The sequence below is a fragment of the Heteronotia binoei genome, chromosome 11 (genome assembly GCF_032191835.1).
Source record: "Heteronotia binoei isolate CCM8104 ecotype False Entrance Well chromosome 11, APGP_CSIRO_Hbin_v1, whole genome shotgun sequence".
Lineage (NCBI taxonomy): Eukaryota > Metazoa > Chordata > Lepidosauria > Squamata > Gekkonidae > Heteronotia > Heteronotia binoei.
In genome coordinates, this window is record NC_083233.1 from 63,285,010 (window position 1) to 63,305,100 (window position 20,091).

Sequence of the window (20,091 nt, forward strand, 5' to 3'; positions counted from 1 at the left end):
CCAGCGTGGTAGTATAGACAGTTCAAAGGAATAGCAGCCCTTGGGTAAGTTGAACTGAATCCAGAGCCATCATAATACAGTTTAGAAGAAACAAACAAACAAAAAAGAATTCTAAAGGAGAGGTGTAAAATATTGGTTATCCAGGAAAGGAAGATGCCAAAGCACAGCACAGTTATGGAGTAACATACCTATGACTAGGTTACACCAATTCAGGCTGCTCCTTATATAAAGCCCTGCATTGTGCACCCATCACAATGTGAGATAAGTGATTTTGTGACAGGGAGCAAGCCGTCTCCCTGTCAAACTCGGGATGCAAAAGGATGGGGAGGGGGTTGTATGGAGGAGCATGCCAGCATGTGAGTCCTGATGGCATCCTGAAGTGGGACCACCCAGACCAAGGTGAAAACTAGCCTCATACTCATATGGAACCTGTTCAAAAGAATCCTCAGGTCTAAGCAGCAAAGTCCTGAAATAGCTTTGTATCAGGGAATCACCCAATCAAACAAACCAGGCAAACCTATTCTCTCACGGATTCCCCTCTCTTGAAGGCATTTGCTTTAGGTTGAAAATATATTGCCACAACTTCACACTTTTTTTTTTCTGTACAGAAGTCCTATTGTATTTGTGCTGGGGCCGAGTATTAGCAGTGCTATAAAGACACGAGCAAGGAAGAGGATTCAGTAGGCACATTACGAGCTTGCCTTTTCCCCCTGCCGCTCCAATTAACTTAGCTTCATGTGTTCAAATTAGACAATGGGGATTTAAAGTGTGGGAACACGTCATAAGAAGAAAGCTGTCTTCCAAGTGAACGATTGAAAGGCTACTGCTCTTAGGCAGGATGACACTGTTAGGAGCTCTGCTTTCTGCAAGTCTTCGTCAGCTTAGGCCTGCAGCTTAAAAAGGAAAAAGAGCCCAGAACTGGAAAGTCCAATTTAAGATTCAAACTGGGCCAAAACGCTTAGGAGCAAAAGCCCCCCCCCCTTTTTTTCTTAAGAAAGAAAGCCTAAAAGGTGAACAACGCTGCTGCAGGGTTATTTTATTGTCTCTATGCCAAAGGGGGTCGAGGTTTAGGGTTTTCTTCCTTTCTTGCGCAGCGACTGGCCTTCCCCAGAAAATGCAATGAAGCGACTTCCTGGGTCATCCTGTGAAGAAAAAAATGGCTTTGGTTAGCTGGGTTGTTCCAATCGCAAAGTCCACCCTTGAGCGCTTGTCACAAAGGGAGCAGACCAAGCCCACTCTCACAGATGAGGTCACATTGTCTTTCACAAATCAGATCCCATTTCCAGAGAACTCCCCCCCCCCCAAAGGACAGGTACTACCAAACTCAGGAGATCAGCTTTCAGCTGATATGAAGCCACAAGGTGTCCTACAGATTGCCTCAGAAAAATCTTCAGTATTGTCTTAAATAAAAGATACCACTTAAGCTTCGTTAACAGAAACAAGAACGTGTAACTGGCTACGTTGTCCTAACTTTGCAGCAGAAACGGACCAGAGGCATTCTAGCAGGACCACGAGTCATATAAACAGGCTGGACTACGGGAAAGAGCACTAATTAGCTGCATGGAACTCTCCACTAAAATGTCATGGCGCAGCTTTACTCACCTCTTCCATTTTCTTGACCAGCGGCCGGGAATTTCTGATGAATGTGATCTTGCCAATTTTAAATTCATAATTCGGTATTCCTCTGCAGAAGAAAAACCCCAGACTGAGTTTAGTTCATTTGTCTCTCTCTTGGAAATAAGGGGTTACAGAAGTAATACTGGTATTTCTTTCTACAATCATTTAGATGGAACTCTCGATAGTCAAGAGCAGGCCCATAGGTACAGGGGGCCGGGAGAGGCCAGACCTCTCTATTCAAACCGCCTTTCCCTCTGTAGGGCCCCTCTACTGGAGTGCAAAAGAGTGACAGCGAGGGGGAGAGTGAGAGAGCAACAGAGAGAGAAAGAGAGAGCGCAACAGCAAGGGAGGGAGAGAAAGAGAAACAACAACAGTGAGGGGGAAAAGCGAGTGAGAGAGAGAGAGAGAGAGCAACAGCAAGGGGGAGAGCGAGTGAGGGGGGAAGCAAGAGAGAAAGAGCAACAATGACAGTGAGGGGGAGAGCAAGAGAGCAACAGCGAGGGGGAGAGCAAGAGAGAGCGATAGTGAAAGGGAGAGCGACAGCGCGAGAGCGAAAGAGCAAGCAAGAGAGTGAGGGGGAGCGAGAGAGCACAAGAGAGAGTGAGAAAGCAACAGCAAAAAAGTGAGTGGGAAAGAGAGCTGGGGCCGGGTGGGCTGGCCGCTGGAGAGAAGCAGTCAAACCCCACAGCTCCCACCACCACCACCAAATTTTTAATCTCCCGGGGCCCTCCGCCCAGTTTTTTCTGGCTAAAGGCCTGGTCCAGAGGATCCATCTGTGTTTGTATTCAGCTGGAAAATCCGTATTATATTGAGCTTACAGTGGGGAAGCCTCTGGCCCTGATCAGCTGGCCTGCTGTGACAGTATGGAAAGTTGTCTGTTAAAAGTCCAAATACTTAGGCAACAAAACTATGAAAACTTTGCATAGGAATAATGTTTTGGAGCAGATGAAGGACTGGAAGGAGTCCTAGTAGGTAGAGAAGTTTAGGAGCATGGGATCTGGAGATGGGGTTGAAGGAAGGGTCTGGAAGGGCAATGATTTGAGAACAAGAACCTGAGAAATGGGTGAATGAAGGAAAAGAGATAGGACACTAATAGGAAGAGAAAGAGTAGAAGAAATGTCATAGGGTTTAAGGGAAGGAGCCAGGAATGCACAAGAGGCCTGTCAGAGTAGCTAAAGAAAACAATGCATAAATGGAAATCTGAAAATCTACCTAGTTTAAATTTGTGGCACTCTAAGATATGTATTATGTCTAAGCTATGTAATATATAATATGTCAAAACTGGTAGATATATCTAAAGTTAATGTTGATACAGAGAACAATAATTTTGTGGCGATATGGGTTCCCATTTTAGAATATCTACAAGAGCAAAAAGAAATTCCAGATATTATTTCAAAATTACATTCATGGTGATTTATGTACTGGCTTAGCATCCCCTTGTATATTATAACTATATTTATATGTATCTATAGTTTGAAATTTACTTATTTGTAATCTATTTGGAAAGTATTAACAAAAATGTCTGAAGACAGACAGACAGACAGAGCAGACTATGAGATAAAAGCCTGGGGATAGAAGGACATGAAGAAAAGTGGATTAGGCCAAAACCTCAGAGTGGACATTGGGACACAAGAAAAACAGAAGAAATAAGAGCGGATTGGAGAGGTAGGATTCTGGAACAGGGAATGTGCTGGGCATGGAGTTGTTAAGTCCAGACTCTGACCTTCCATACCTTTAGAAGTGTCATAAAAGGGGGATTGGGGGGATTGTGCTGTAACTTCTGCATTCCAAACTAGCAAGTTGTAAAGGGTGAAGGTGGGAAGGCAAAGTGATTTTCAGATGTTGAAATGAGCCAGTTCTTCCCCTACAGCTCACAAAATATTCCCAAAATGATTCTTAAGACATTCTCTCACAGAAGCCCTGTTCAAAACCGATGTGGTTGACGCAACACTTTGTTTGCTACAACAGAATGCCATGCTTAGAGCTCTTCAAGCATGAAGCGTGGCTGGAATCTATGAACTGGATGTCATCGCGGACACTAGACTAGCAAAAAAAAGAGGCAATCCAAGAAGTGCCAAGCTCAAATGATCTCTGACATGCCTCTCACACTTAGCCCCAGCTCCTCCATCTACAATATGGGGACAGAATAAGATTAACCTGACTCGCAGGGCTGGATGTGGAATAGTTAACTACGGCCCAATCTGATCAGATCTCAGAAATTAAACTGGGTCAGTACTTGGATGGGAGACCACCAAGGATGACTTTGTAGAAGCAGGCAATAGCAGACCACCTCTGCTTAGTCACTTGCCCTGAACATCCCACCAGGGGTCACCGTAAATCAACTGCGCCTCAACAGCACTTTACCAAGTACACTGTGCAAAATAACCAGAAATTATTTGTTGCTTTTTTAGATTTAAAAGGCACATTTGATTCAGTTGACAGGGACCTCCTCTGGATTAAGCTAGATAAACTAACCATGGATAAAAGACTCCTTATGCTTATTAAGAGATTACACACTTCTACCACCTGCCAGATCAAATGCTCATTAGCAGGCAACCTAACATCGAAGACTGCTGCCAATAAGGGTGTCAAACAGGGTTGCATTTTAGCTCCCTTTATATTCAATCTCTTCCTTAATGACCTGGCTATTCAGCTGTCTGGTCCTGGCTGCCATAGTCCAAAACCTGGGGCATTGCATGTAACTCTGTTACTTTATGCTGACGATATGGTGCTGTTGTCCTGCTCTAGAGTGGGCTTAAGACGTCTGTTGTCCCATTGTGTTCTGTATTTTACTAGTAATAAGCTCCAGCTCAATTATGAGAAGTTCAAAATGTTAGTTTTCTCAAAAAAGTGGAGACTTTACAAATGAGTTACTGATGGTAAAGAGATAGGGCAAGTCAAGTATTTTAAATACTTAGGTGTTTATTTTCAATATAATGTGACTTGGTCTACCCATCGCAAGTATGCAGGGAAAACAGCTAACATCAGTGCATCTGCCACAGCTCGCTTTTTTAATGGCAGAGGTAACCAATTTGTGCCAGCTGCCATAAAAATATTCGAAGTCAAAGTGATTTCACAATTTCTGTACGGCATCCCAATCTGGATTGGATTTTACGAATGTGCTATTGAACGTGTCCAATCCAAATCCTTGCGTAAAATTCTGGGCATGCCAAAATGTGTCCCATATGCAGTTATCTGCTTAGAAACTGGCATGTCTTTAATGGTTACTAGTGCATGGCTCATGACCTTCAAATTCTGGCTACACTTGCACTACAACTCTGAACCGGAGAGCTATATCTCTCAAATGCTCTCTGAATTTAATTTGTCAAATTGGTCAGCACATATTGAGAGAAAAATCAAAGCAATGGGTTTATCCCTAGAACTGTCCATGCTGTCCTTCACCACCGCAGTCCAACAAATTAAAAACAGGTTGCTAGATATTGAGTGCCAAGACCTATATAGTCTGGCTAAGAAAACTTGTTCCCCTCTGAGTTTTGAGATCTCTCTTAGTACTGGGGAAATGGCCTCAAATCTATCTGTCTTGCAGGTGCCACAGCAGCGTAGAGCTTTTTCCCTTGCTAGATGCAACGCCATGTCCTCTGCCATTCGTTATGGCAGATTTAACAAGACAGCCTACTCAATCAGATACTGTCTCTGTAAGCAAAAACGTGTGGAGTCAACAACTCATATTCTTCCTCATTGTAATTTGTATACAGATCTTTGTCACAAGTATCTACATCCTCTTTTAGTTAGCATGGTTGATTGTTCTGATGCACTTAAGGTCTATAGACTTTTGAACGATACTTCATCTAGTGTCACTGAGAAAGTGGCTAAGTTTCTTTATTCTGTTTTAAAGGCATGTCAGAAGATCTCATAGAAACAGTTTATGTTTATGCTTTTCCTGATGTATATGTACGCAATCGTTCCATTTTATCTTTTTTTAACCAATGTTGCTGATATATATATCTATATATTTTATGCCAATAAAGGCTAACTTAACTTGACTTTACCAGGCAGGGGGCTGATGTTTCCAGCACCCCAGGCCGAAATTTACTCCCTGCCCCCTCTTTTTTTTTAACTTTTGTGCGCACATAGTGCGCGGCCCGACAACATCATGATGACGTCATCAGGCTGTGCACAGGGGCGGGAGAGAGCCGGGCACTCCCCCACCCCACCCCCACCTCGCCAAGGCTTGCCAGCCTTGGCAAGAGCGGGAGCCCTCCCCCTCCGTCACCCACCCACCCCAGCACTCTACTTATTGCTTTGCCTCAATTCTGGTTGTCCCAATCAAGGAATAAGCCCTAGACTTGAGATCACTCTCCATTTAGTTATTCTAAGCATTTTATTTTTATTTATTTATTACAAGCAATGGGGTCTTTAATTCTCCTGTGCTACAGGCTTTGGTTTCCACTCAGCTACAGAGTCCTCAGTACGTTGCCCACCCACCCCAGGCTGATCTGCTGCTCTGTTGCCCCCCACTCCTCCGTCGCGGCTGCACTCTCCCCTCCCCGCCTGTCCTTACCAGCTTCAATGGCTGCACCATGGCTTCTAAGCCTTTGAAGGGCCCGTGGGAGGAGAGTTCACTCCCCCTCCTTCCTGGAACCGGAAGTGAGGGGGAGCGAACTCTCCTCTCACAGGATCTTCAAAGGCTTAGAAGCCGCGTGCAGCCATTGAAGTTGGTACGGACCAGCTTAGGCTTGGGGGGGGGGCGAAGGGAGGGAGGCAGGCAGCGGGGTCAGGTGAGCAGAGCACGGTGCTGGCTTCCAGCGCCGTCAAAGGAGGGAAGAGGGCAGTGGTGGCACTCCACGGGGGTTGGTGCCCTATGCCGTCGCCTAGTTCACCAACTCCCACGCGCTGGCCCTGCACTTTACACACCTACACAACTCATAGGATTGTTGTAAGCAATGTTCCCTCTAAGCTGCAGAGTCTTGTGAGCAAAAACTCTACTTTGTGAGCTACTGGCATTAAAGCTGTGAGCTACCACATAAATTATTGTGCTCTGGTGTCCTCCTTCCTGAGCTAAGACAAAAATCTGTGAGCTGGAGGCTAAAAATCTGTGAGGTAGCACATGCTAACTCGACTTAGAGGGAACACTGGTTGTAAGGATTACAAGAAGACAATGGATGTCAAGCACTTTGAATGTTTAAATAGCTCTAGGAAGGCTAATTATTATTGTTATTTCCAATGAAGACTTGTTCACTGTCTCTCTTGGTGTAATACCAATTCTAAAATGGATAGGAAAAGAAAGCAAGCACCAGTCATTTCCAACTCTGGGGTGACGTTGCTTTCACGTTTTCACAGCAGACTTTTTAAGCAGTGGTTTGCCATTGCCTTCTCCAGTCATCTACACTCCCCCCCCCGCAGCAAGCTGGGTACTCATTTTACCGACCTCGGAAGGATGGAAGGCTGAGTCAACCTCGAGTCGGCTACCTGAAAACCCAGCTTCCACCGGGGGTCGAACTCATGTCATGAGCAGTACTGCAGCTTTAACATTCTGCGCCACAGGGCTCATCCAAAATGGGCAAGGCCTCCCCAAAAGAGTTAGCTATTTGCTCATATTTCTGTTTATGTAACCTGTGCTGGCTATCACAGCTGTGCATATGCCAATAGTTTATATGTGAGTAATGGTGCAATATCCTGAAACTAAAAAAATCATACACGATCATGTACAGATAGCTCAACCCACCCTTATCCCCCTTTTACCTCTCTTCAGCATGGATAAAAACCATAGATTAAAATAAGAAACTTTATCTTTGGGGGTTTTTAAATTAAAAAAAATATTAAAAGTTAAAAACCTGAGTTTTTAAAAAAACATTTTTGAAAGATAGGCTAGTTCAAAATTAAATGAGGGTAGAAGTGTGTTAAATAGACACTTAGTGCCTTTTAACAATGAATTAACCATCCGGTTTGGGGTGGAAGATCTCAGGTCCGCTGGGACTAGGAGGACTTACAAAGAGACAGGGATCTGCAGACCCCAGAAACTGTGCTACTGAAGCTGGATGTAAAGTCATCCCTCACCGACAGTAAACATCACAGTGGCTGAACAAGATCATTTGAGATGTTTTGCTGAGTTTGAATATTTGCAAGGCAAACTGACCTTCGAATATCTCCAGGCTTAATCGGAGACGGACTGGGTTCAACACCTTTCTTCTTCCCATCCAGCCTGTTTCCAGATCCTGAAAATGCCTACAAGAAGAACAGAAATAATCTAGAATCATGACAACCAAGTTAGCCGCCCTGAGCCTGTCAGGGGAGGGCGGGATATAAATATAATAAATAAATAAACAATAGTCCCTGTTACACTGACAGTGTAGGACAAAATACAGGAAGAGGGACTATCTATATCCCACTGAAGATCACAGCAAGTCTGTCCCCTTGCTAGGCACACCATCAGAGGAACTTTCCAGAAAAAGAGTTGGTTTTATACCCTGCTCTTCACTACCTGAAGGAGTCTCAGAGCAGCTTACAATCACCTTCCCTTCCTCTCCCCACAACAGACACCCTGTGAGGTAGGTGGAGCTGAGAGAACTGTGACTGGCCCAAGGTCACCCAGCAGGCTTCACAGCAAAGAGGAGAGGGGAATCAAACCCAGGACTCCAGATTAGATTCTGCCACTCTTAACCACAACATCGTGCTGAGTCTCCATATTCCACCGAGAAAAGAGAGATTGCCCCAGATGCCCATGAGCCATCTATCATCAGTCACATAAAGAACTTACACGGAATCCCACGTCACTCACATAACCACTGTGGTCTGCTTCAACATCCTGTAAAACAGAAGAAGAAATGCATGGCTTTTTATATAATGACGTCGCTGAGAACATTTACATTTCCAGGTTGGTTTTTCTTTTTTTACACTGTAATCTTTTTAAATGCAGCTTCTGAGTTGATGAACCGTGCATATTTCCTCAGAAATAAGCCCTACTTACAGGGCTTATTTCAAGACAACTGCATGTAGGACTGCAGCCTGAGGAAGATAAGAAAGTGGCACGGACAATTCAGTGAAGACTGTGGCCTGCAGTGTTCATGTAATTTGTCTGTTCAAAGAGAGTTAGTATATCAGTTTCCATCTATGAGAACAGGTAGATGAAACCTCTGTGTTCAGAGGCAGTATACTGCTGAATATGCAGGGAAAGGACCACAAATGACATTATGTCACAGAATAGAATTGGAAGGGACCTCCAGAGTCATCTAGTCCATAGTCTAGCACAATACAGGAACTCCCCCCCTCACACACCTCTTCCTGCCCTTCTTCTCATGATCTGCCTAATTCACAGAATGAGCATTGCAGTCCGATGGCCATCTAGCCTCTGTTTAAAAACCTCCAAGAGGTAACTACCATACTGAATCAGAACACTGGTCCATCAAGGACAGTACTGTGTATTCAAAGACTGGCAGCAGCTATCCAGGGTCTCAGGTCAGGGTCTTTCATATCACCTACTGCCTGATCCTTGACTGGAGTTTCTGGGGATTAAACCTGCAATCTTCTGTGTGCCAAAGTCTACTGCTGAGCCACGCCCCCCCCCCCCCCTGCTTTGGCCTCTGTGCCCCTACTTGGAAATTTTTGGGGAGCTTCTGTCTGACCACTGTGGGAAACAGACTGATGAAATAGAAGGACCTTTGGTTTCAGCCAGCAGGGATCTGATGTTCTTATTTGTCAAAAGCATGTATTGCTCCTTTTCAACAGTTTTTAAAAAAAAGAATGGTTGTGTGTGTGTATGTATTGGACAGTGGTACCCCAAAATGCAAACAGCAGAAAAAAAGCCAGACGGTAACTCACCGTGGCTTCTTCATGGTGTGCCTGTCTTTCGGGTTCCTTGTAACCCAACGGTGCATCAAAATCTACCTGTTATAAGTAAAATTTAATATAGTCAGATGACACATCATAGCCCAGAATCTACCTCCTCTCCCTTTAGGCCCCTTCTGTGCCCTCTCAAAGCATTTCAGGGAGAGTCAATGTGGTTTTAGCAGTCACTGTCGGACTAAGACCCTGGGTTCAACCCCCAACTCTGCCACAGAGTCAGTGGGGCAATTTTTGGCCTGCAGAGGTTTGAACAGCAGCCTTGAACTTACATTCATGTCGCACTCTATGATGGACACAGCTTTGTCAGGTTTGGTCTCCATTACTCGAAGCTCGTAGATCTGAAACAGCAGGTGCCAATCAGTATTTCTAGACCTATTGATGCTTACATGTGATTTTCACACACACTCCCTGCCTCAAACTCTTCAATTAAAACTGCCAACGGTTCAGTCAGCTACAATCTCTGCCAGCCCCCTCCTGCAATCCCCCCCAGGTGACTTTAAATCATTTTTTAAAGAATTAATCACAGCCACACAAGGAACGAAGTCCCAAATCAAAATTGCTAATGACTCCCTCCCTGCCATACAGATTTCAATGCCGCATGCTTTTAAAATGGCACGCATCACCTTCTCATTGTAGTTGATGGCGATGACATCTCCGGTGGTCAGGCAAGCAAAATTTCTCAGAGCGTTTTCCAATCTTGAGAGGCTGTTAAGTTGGAATGTGATTCAGAGCAAAGAGATCAAAGAAGGATCAAAGCCACATTTGTTCAGCTAGGATTCTACACTATGTCTTAGACAGTTGCATAGCAATCCCCACTAAGACGAAACAATTCATACACACAACAGTTAATTTACATGTTTATTTCAATTACTTTATTTCAATTACAACAGTTAATTTACATGTTTATTTCAATTACTTTTCCCTCTTTTTTCTTTTGTTTTCTTATTTGGGCATTTCTGCTTATTCGATTCTGGCTTTCTTGTATGCTCTATGAAAGAATGAACAATGATTGGCCCTGTAAAAGTCTCTTTCCAAAAAGTATTTTTTCATTGAAGGATTGAAACTGCAAGGGCTTATTTTGAAAGGAATGAATGAAACATGGGTAAGAACATATGTGGTTGTTTAAAAATAAATGTTCTCTTATTTAAGTATGTGCTTAAAGTGTAAAAAGTTATTTTGATTAAATTTACTTTGCCTTAAATATTGTAATATTCAGCTTTAGAGCTATTAGGGCTCTGAATTCCCCAATGCTTTAGTGCAGGGGTGGCCAACGGTTGCTCTCCAGATGTTTTTTGCCTACAACTCCCATCAGCCCCAGCCAGCATGGCCAATGGCTGGGGCTGATGGGAGTTGTAGGCAAAAAACATCTTGAGAGCTACCGCTGGCCACCCCTACTTTAGTAGACTTCCAAAAAACTGGTATTACAGCAGAGCATGGCTCCTGCAGAATTCACTTGCCAGTTTCAGAAGTTAAGTTAGTTGGGTATAATTTTGCTAGGCCACCTCTGAATTGTTAAGCTGAGCAGCTTTGTGCCAACTGTAGCATAAGTCTGATGTAAGCTCCAGGAGGATTGGCTACATCAGGGGTGTGTGGCCTAATATGCAAAAGAGTTCCTGCTACAAAAAAAGCCCTGCCCAGCAGGAACTCATTTGCAAATTAGGCCATACCTCCTGAAACCAAGCAGGCCAGAACTGCATTCTTGTATGTTCCTGCTCAAAAAAAGCCCTGCTTATAATCCTCCCTTGCTGAAAAAATACATTTTGGGGGGTAGTTTTCTTTCTAAGTGTACAAACACTGATGAAAAATCTAATTCTACTTCTTTCCTCACAATGGTGTAAGATAAAAAAAAACACCTGTAACAGCTCCAACCACTTCTATAGCTTCCCTAAGATACAACAAAAAAAAGGATACACTGCTTTAGGGTTGGTGATGTCAAGAAAATCGGGACTTTGTGGTTGGAATTTTGAGTAAGTTGCCACCTGCAGATTAACGCTCTCCACTTGCACCAGGCCTCCTTCCTCCAGTAGCAAGTTCTGCATCATCTGTAAGAAAAAAGAAAGGAAAAGAAACAATAAAATCCTTATTTAGGGGTGCTAAATCTGAACCGAGCTGAAACATTTCCTTGAAACTGACTTTTTGACACAGCAGAATTGTAAATCAGAAGCACAAAAGGGTCAATATATTATTTAAGGAGTAAAACAGGAGGATGTGATGAGATGTCTACCTGCACATTGTGGGAAACATTCTGAAGGCTTGATCAGCAACAGATGAAAAGCTGTAGGGTTTAGGAATCATGCATGCAGGAGAGCAGAGGCCAGCAGCTGCCTCTCTCATTTTATCATCTATGTCCCCCTCCACTCAGCTGTTAATTTCCTCCAAATCCTCACAAGAACGCATAAGCAGCTCTACTGGATCAGACCAATGATCCATTCAATCAAGCATCCTGTTTCATATAGTAGACAAAATGCCTTTAGAAGCCCCTTAAGCAGTGTTCACAGGCCAAAACTTCACCCTATGATTACACTCTCCATACCCTGCTTATAGGCCTTGTAGGGGCATCTCCTGAAAAGATGCTATGTTAAGGCGTCGGCAATTTGTTACTAAATGGCATTGGTATTAAAATATTAAGTACCTCTGATAATGAAGGTATTATCTAGTAACAAATTGCCAGGGTCTTTCCTCTGCAATGGCAACTGGTGTCAGTTCAGCATCTGTCTTTCCTACTTTGCTTCCAGTTTTTAAGAGGAAGCAACAGGTGAGCTAACACTCATGGCTTGCTCCACTGGTCTGAATGATCCCTGAAACCCTGGCTTGTGGGGCCACTCATTCAGCTTGCTCCAGGGCCATTTTAACTTCCCTGTTCATTCTTGCTCAAGTGTTCTCTGTACATCCCAGAGTTCTGTGAGAGGACACAGAGGAGGCATCCAGCTTGCCTTAAGCAATGTATTTTAAATATTCATATACTGATTTTTATAGTTTGCCTAAATAGTACAGTAGTAAAAAGGGACAAGACATATAAGAAATGCAAAAACTGGATGGAAAAATTTAGAAAATGAAGAATAAGATTTGGCATACAAACTGTGCCTTAAATTACAGGTCTGTTCATCTCAGAAGCTAAGCAGGGTCAGCCCTGGTTAGTATTTGGATGGGAGACCACCAAGAAGTCCAGGGCTGCTCTGAAGGCAGACAATGGCAAACCACCTCTGAATGTCTCTTGCCTTGAAAACCCTACAGGGTTAGGGTTGCCATAAGTCAGCTGCAACAGTGGCATTTTCCACCACCACCACCACCCTTTATAAAAATGTTCTCTCAACATAGCCTCTGTGGAGACCACAGTTCAGTGGCAGAGCACATGTTTGGTATGCAGAAGGTCCTGGGTTCTATTCCTGGAATAAGATCTCAGGAATTAGGGCTTGGAAAGACTCCCTGCCTGAGAGTTTGGAGAGCCAGTCTGAGTAGATGAGAGTAGGATAAATGTCCCAAATGAACAGATCCCACATAAGACAGCTTCCTCTGCTTATATGATGTGCATCCCCTAATTTTTAAGAGAACCCACTTACCCAGTGCGGAAGGTAACAGATGCCCTCATCAGCTACAAATTCAAGCACGCCACAGTGCGTCATTCGGTCTGAGTTTTTATTAGTCAGTTTAAACAACATAGGATAGGTGATATTAAGCCGGCCTAAGTGAAAACAGAAAGGGAAAAACAGATTATTTCGGAAAGCTTCAAAAAGGGGTCTGAGGCTATGATCCGGTGCTTGTTTACTTAGGAGTTAGCTCTACTGAGTGGGCATTCAATCCGGTGGCTGATAAGAAAGCAGAACACAGAGAGCCTTTGAGAACAGCTAGGCCAGGAAGACCCCTGGCTTTCAACACAGAAACAGGTCTACTGTACAGCAGCAGCACTTGCATAATCTGACATTAAGCCATCAAGTGTTTTTCTACTGATCCTCAAATAAGGAAAGTAGGGGAGGAAACTTATTTATTTCTGTTATTCAGGGCTTTTTTTGGAGAAAAACCCCAGCAGGAATTCATTTGCATATTAGGTTACACCTGCTGACATCACCATCGTTCCACACAGGACTTTTTGGGAGAAAAAGCCCAGCAGGAACTCATTTGCATAGTAGGTCACACCCTCTGATGCCAAGCCAGCCGGAACAGCGTTCCTGCTAAAAAAAAAGCCCTGCTGTTATTCAATCTGTATCCCACTCCCATCCCTGCAAGCAGGGCTCTGGGTGGATTCCAACAATTCATGCATCATCATGTAAATATAATACAATTTAACATCATGCACACCATTAATAAATACTATAAAACCTGATACTTCCTAGTTTGACAACTGATTTATTGTAATAGATTTGTGTTTAACCAAAAATGAATGCTCTTCCTTTGGCAGTTTTGGAGGGCAGATATAATAGAGCAGGGGTGGCCAAACTGTGGCTCAGGAGCTGCTCTTTCACACATATTGTGTGGCTCTCAAAGTCCCCATCAGTCAGCTTAGAGAACACATTTAAAGTAAAAGTTGCTTTCTTCCCACCTCTCCCTCCCCCATCTATTTTCCTTCCTTCCTTGCAGCTCTTCAACATCTGATGTTTATTCTGTGTGGCTCTTATATTAAGCGAGTTTGGCCACCCCTGGTCCGGTACTACATTAAAGACTAAGAAAAAATTTTTGGCAGAGGATGAGCTTTCATGACTCACTGCTCACATCTTCAGACATGGCTAACATGTGAGTCCATCTGTCCTATATATTGGAGGGTGGAGTGATTTCAGATGTCAAATGACATTAGCAGGCAACTGACAATAGCATGTGAATGACAATAAGCAGACCTGATTGGATTAGATGTGATATGCAGAGGAGGTAGTAGGCGTGGAGAACTCAGCATTGGGTCTTGAGTTTCATTATCAGCTGCAATTCAGCAGTTTCTTTAATTTCCCTTTGAAATTCCTTTGTAAGAGAACTGCTACTCTTAGGTCAGTGTTAAAATGTCATTAGTCTTTAAGGTGCTACTGGACTCTTTCTCTTTTCTGCTGCTACAGACAGACAAACAGGGCTGCCCATCTTGATCTAAGCTACTAGTGGATTCCTACTTAGAAGGAAATCACCAAAATCAGTGAGAATTGCTTCAAAGTAAATATATTTCAGCCAGTTATCTGTTGGGAGGCCTTCGCTATGCTGAGTCCTTAGTGAGTCTCCTTTCCTCGTGAGAGTCTATTTGATTTAAAGAGAATGAAAAACCCATTTTCTCCATATTAAATAATAATGTTAGTCATTTCAGTATACAAAGTGTTTCCTTATCTCATAATGTTTTCCATAATCCTCCCAAGATAGGATTATCGTCCCCATAATGGAGGGAGGGAGAGCCACAGCTGCCTAATTCTACCTAGTGAGCTCATGGCAAGGGTGTGAATCAAACCTAGAACACGTCCATTCTTAGCTCACTTGAAAGAGTTTCAATGAACTTACACTGCACACAATTGCACTATCAATTTCAAATTTAATTTGGATCATTTCGGATTAAAATAAAGACAGCAACTACAAAAAATAATTAGCAAACCTGACAATACCACCAAATTAACTTCCTCTATGAAAGCCACAGCGATTAGGAAACTCCTAGTCTACTTGCCAATATGAAAATTAGCATGTTCAAAGATGGTTGCCTAGCTTATTATACACGAGTGGATCAAGGAAAACAAAGGTTTGTGATGGTTACTAAGTTAGAAATCTAGACAGTGTGGTATAGTGGTTAGAGGGTTGGACTAGAATCTGAGAAACCCTGGTTTGAATCTCCACTCTGCTGTAGATGCTTGCTGCGTCAGCCAGTCACAAACTCTCAGCCTAGATCCAGGTGAGCAGCTGTGTTGGTCTGAAGCAGCAGAACAAAGTTTGAGTCCAGTGGCACCTTGAAGACCAAGAAAAAACACTTCCTCTGAGGTGCACACAAAAGCTCATACCTTGAATAAAACTTTGTTGGTCTTAAAGGTGTCACTGGACTCAAACCTTGTTCTACTCTCAGTCTTGCCTACCTCACAAGGTCGTTATGATGATAAAATGGAGATGAGAAGAACAATCTAAGTTGCTTTGGCTTCCCACTGGATAGAAAGACAAGGTATAAATGAATAAATAAAAAAAATTAATAAATTACTCACTGAGTTGATCCAAAGCAGAAGGTGGCATGATTACTGTGGAAGGAAATAAGATAGTTACAGTAAGACTATGTATAATACGACAGTGGAAAAAACACAATAGCATTGAGCACATTGCTGTCATGTTCTTCAACAGCAATATCAAGGAGTTGAACTACACCTTATAAAAAGCACAGGGGTGCCATCAAAAATAGCACCTCCGGATCAAGGCCACCCCCTCCCTAATGTTTATAATGGAAAGCCCAGCAGACATTTAAACACGCCCCCCCCCCACTTTCTGATGACCCTGAAGTTGGGGGAGGGCCTCCAAACCGGGGGATCCCCTGCCCCACCTGGGGACTGGCAACACTAGTAGATCACTTCTTTTTAAAAAAGCAGGCACATGTACATTTATTCATGATATGGCCATCCTTCCCCACAAAATTATAATGGACATTTTTTTAAGTCACGTTTTTTAAAGTCACAATCACTAGCCAATAAGTACCTCTCCCATTTATGCTGATTGCTAAATCACCCTGATAATCTGCAGAGAAGTCCATCCCCCCACCCCCACTTCCCTGCCAGGAGAGAAACATTTGTGTGTACATTTACAGAGCAGCAGATGTGCTACCAAATCTCTTCAATTAACTCCTAAAACAATCTATTTATCTCAGTCTCTCCATGGCAGCTTCTTCCATTCTCAGGCATTCAAATACCCTCAGCCTCCGTTTCAAGCCAAGCTGCGGCTGCTCATTCATACATTTTCCTTATCAGACTCACATACAGCCTAAAGCCATATTATTCTTCCCTTTAACTCCCATCATGAGGCTGGAAGAAGTGATGGTAAGGGAGCTGACATAAAGTTGCTTGCTTAAACTGCAACTGAACTGCTGAGAATCACACTTACTACAGAATAAGAACAACAAGCTGCTCCCCAGGCAATCCTAAACAGAGTTAGGCCCTTTTGAGGTCACGAACTATAATGGTTGCAAACTCTGCTTAGGTCAGTCCTCAAAGAGCTAAATGAGTACATTCCTTCTACACTGATTAAGCTTTGCACCAGAAGAGTTCTGGGATCATTTGCTGTGCTTGTTTCAAACACCACCCAGCCTCACCCACCACGGTTTTGCTTTCAACAAAGTATTATTCAAAATAAAACAGCACATACTCTTCCCGCCTTTCTCCACATCTGACCTGTCATTAGGTCCCGCGAGCATGGACACCGAGAAGCAGCGGTACTGAGTCGAGAAGCGGTTCTGGAAAACCCGGGGGAGCGGATGATCAAACATATTAAAAGAAAACTGCAATGAGAGAGGGAAAGAAGATGAGAGCACATTAGAAGACGGGGCACAAGATACCACGGTGTTCTTGGAAAACAGACATGAGCCGTTTTCTAGCTTACACCAATCGTTTTCACACAAATCACAATTTAGATAAAATGTACGACGAACCAACAGTTGGTCTGTGAATTTATACTTCTATTAGATGCCGCAGGAGTAGTTTCCAAGTGAATGACCAGTACAGAACGCCAAAAAAATAAGATTTATTGAGCATTTTAATCCCTCCCTTTCTCTGGTGTTCAAGCAGCATATATGATACCCCCTCCAATTTCATCTTGACAACAGCCCTGTGAGGTAGGTTGGGTGTCTAAAGAATGATTGGCCCAAGGTCTCCGACTAATTTTCATGGTAGATGGGGGACAGTATATTTTAAATATAATCAATAAAAACTGAGTGCACTGAAGTGGCTATATTACTACACTTTAGCCAGTTTAAAATCTGGACTGATTGTTGATTTTGTGGAGCTATTGACGTGAACTTTATAATATATGTGAAGGAACTGTAGCAGAGTCAAAAAATACTGATTGCAGAACTATTTCCCAAGGAGCAGGTAAAACCTTACTTTTCTCCCCTAAATCCTGTTGAATTATATAGACTTTTCTCCCCAAAGATACTAAGTAATATGTTTTAAATGCCATAACCTCTGGAAGATTAGATTCAGAAGGGTAGCCATGTGGATCTAAAGCAGCAGAACAAAGTTTGAGTCTAGTGAAACCTTGGAAACCAGAATAAAACTTCGTTGGTCTTAAAAGGTGCCACAGGACTCAAATATTGTTCTCTGAAAGATTAGTCTTCGCTAAATGCTGGAAAAGAAAGAGGAGTGCTTGGAAAAACTAAAGGAATACATATCATTGAGGAAACTAACCTATATGTTAGAGTAGTTTGATTAATGGAATGATATTCTAACTAGGATGATGGTGAACTGAACTTTACAGCCATATGATTTGGCTACAGACCTGAATATGAACTTGTAAAGTTTTGTATCCTACTTTCTTTTTACTGATTAAACATTTTATCTTTAAAATATCCCCACTCATTTAAGAAGCTTGTGTTGTGACTTTGGCACAGCCAGGGCTGTAGCCAGCAAGGTGGAGGGTGGGGGGACACATGGGTGGTTCCCCCTGTAGAATCTGCAGTGCTCCCATTCAGTCTTCCCTAATCTTCCCTTTCAGGGTTATCAAAAAGCAGGCGGGGGGGGGGGATGTCAGCTGGGCACTCCATTATACTCTATGGAGACTGATCCCCCAGGGTATAATGGAGAATCAATACATGAGTATCTGGGGCTCAGAGGAGCTGTTGTTTGAGGTAGATGCACCAAATTTTCAGCATAGCATCTGGTGCCTCTCCTCAGACAAACCCACTGAGTTTCAAAAAGACTGGGCCAGGGGGTCCAATTCTATGAGCCCCCAAAGTAGATCCCCCTATCCTCCATTATTTCCAATGAAGGGAAGGTATTTAAAAGAAGCACAGTCCCTTTAAATGTGGTGGCCAGAACTCCCTTTGGAGTTCAATCGTGCTGCTCACATCCTGGCTCCACCCCCAAAGTCCCCAGATATTTCCTGAGTTGGACCTGGCAACTCTAGGCATTATACTGCATTGAAGTCCTGCCTCTCCCCAAATCCTGTCCTCTTCCTCAGGCTTGACCCCTCAAACCTCCAGGTATTTCCTAACCCAGAGTGGGTCCTGGAGATCTTCTGGAATTACAGTCGATTTCCAGGCTACAGAGATCAGTTCCCCTGGATAAAATGGCTGCTTTGGGGAGTAGGCTCTACTAAGGCATTACACCGACTTTAGTCCTGCCCTCCCCTGACTCCCCCCCCCCCCAAACCTCCAGGAAATCTCCAACCAACAGATGGCAACCCTATGCTGCTAGACTAACACTGCTACACGTCCTGAAGTACCCCACCGGATTGTTGTAGGGTTGTGGGGGTCTGTGTTGGAAAATACCTGGAGACTTTGGGGGCGCACCCAGGAGAAGGTGGAGTTTGGGGTGGGTAGGGGCCTCAGCATGGTACAGTGCCATACAGCCCACCCTTCAAAGAAGCCATTTTCTCCAGGGGAGCTGATCTCTGCCAGTTTGACATTAGTTGTAAACTTGGGAGATCTCCCGACGCCATCTGGAGGCTGGCAACGCTAGATTGTTGTGAGGCTAACACGGAGGAAGGGAGACTCAGGCTTCTGACTGAGCTCCTTAGGAAAAGGATAGTGACAAACATTAGCAGAGGGAACATCTCTATGGCACGGAATTAAACACAACCCCTCACTTGACTACCCCAAAACAGGGAATGGAGCGGGGGAGGGTTGCCAGTTCCAAGTTGGGGAACTCCTAGGGATTTAGGGAAGGAGCCTAGGGAAGACAAGGCCATGGAGTCCACCCTCCCAACCATCCCTTTTCTCCGGGTGAAATGATCTCTGTAGTCTGGAGATGAGCTCTAATTCCAGGGGATCCCCAGGTTCCACCTGGAGGCTGGCATGCCTGCCTAAGCAGCGACCTACAGTTAAAGAGAACAACGACTAGTTTAAAGGGTCCGCTCTTAACTTTCGGGCAAGCATCATCTTCCTCTCTATTTTAAGCTCAAGTTCTCCTTGGAACCGGGATGACGCTGCATTTTCCCATTTGTTAACCCTCCGTCCCTGCCCCAAGAGGCCTTCACCATGATTGCGCTGGATTCTTCCTCTTCTCCTCCAATTCTGGCAGGCCGCCCCCGAAGCAGCCCCACTCAGTCCTTGGGAAGAGGCCAGCAAAACAGACACACCAACTCTCTCGCCGGGCTCCGACTGGAAGCCTCCTTGTTGTCACTAAGGGAAATAGAACACGGGGCAGGAGGCGTTCCTCAGCCTGCCCCTGCCAGGGGGAACTGAATCCTGTCCCTCAATTTTATTTTTAAGACTAGCCTCACTAGCTCAGAAGCTGGGGATACCTCTGCAATATGTCTGGAATAGTATTGCCCTTTTCAGAAAGTGCAAATGTAGTATAGTTTGCAGATTCCCCGAAAAAACTACATTTCCCAGAAGGCAGCACGTGGGAATTAAAAGACTTCCACCTCCGTGTGTAATGGAGGTTAAGCCATAGAGATTGGAAACGTACAGCCTTAAACGGCTGGTAAACATTGAAAGTTAATCATGGGTCTCTGTGAGGTTTCCGCCCCCTAAAGCTTTGACATTATATATATATATATAGTCCTCTATATGTTGCAACACTGAAA

General features: G+C 43.8%; 1 protein-coding gene across 1 annotated transcript; it reads right to left on the reverse strand.

The window, feature by feature from the left end:
* Nucleotides 1-1,013: 1,013 nt before the first annotated feature.
* UFD1 (ubiquitin recognition factor in ER associated degradation 1) lies at nucleotides 1,014-19,850 on the reverse strand. The gene is made up of 12 exons (XM_060249530.1): nucleotides 19,540-19,850; nucleotides 16,714-16,846; nucleotides 15,570-15,602; nucleotides 12,981-13,102; nucleotides 11,332-11,462; nucleotides 10,044-10,116; nucleotides 9,690-9,758; nucleotides 9,397-9,462; nucleotides 8,336-8,383; nucleotides 7,715-7,803; nucleotides 1,603-1,684; nucleotides 1,014-1,142 (listed from the first exon to the last, which is right to left on the reverse strand). Exons 1-12 carry the CDS (start codon nucleotides 19,540-19,542, stop codon nucleotides 1,068-1,070), a joined length of 924 nt encoding a protein of 307 aa, XP_060105513.1. The 5' UTR covers nucleotides 19,543-19,850; the 3' UTR covers nucleotides 1,014-1,067.
* Nucleotides 19,851-20,091: the final 241 nt, after the last annotated feature.

Coding starts and splice junctions, on each gene's coding strand:
- UFD1 (XM_060249530.1), bottom strand. Junction 13,103..15,569: donor TTCTGCTTTGGATCAACTCA/GTGAGTAATTTA, acceptor GTTTTCACTTAG/GCCGGCTTAATATCACCTAT. Junction 9,759..10,043: donor CCATCAACTACAATGAGAAG/GTGATGCGTGCC, acceptor CTGCTGTTTCAG/ATCTACGAGCTTCGAGTAAT.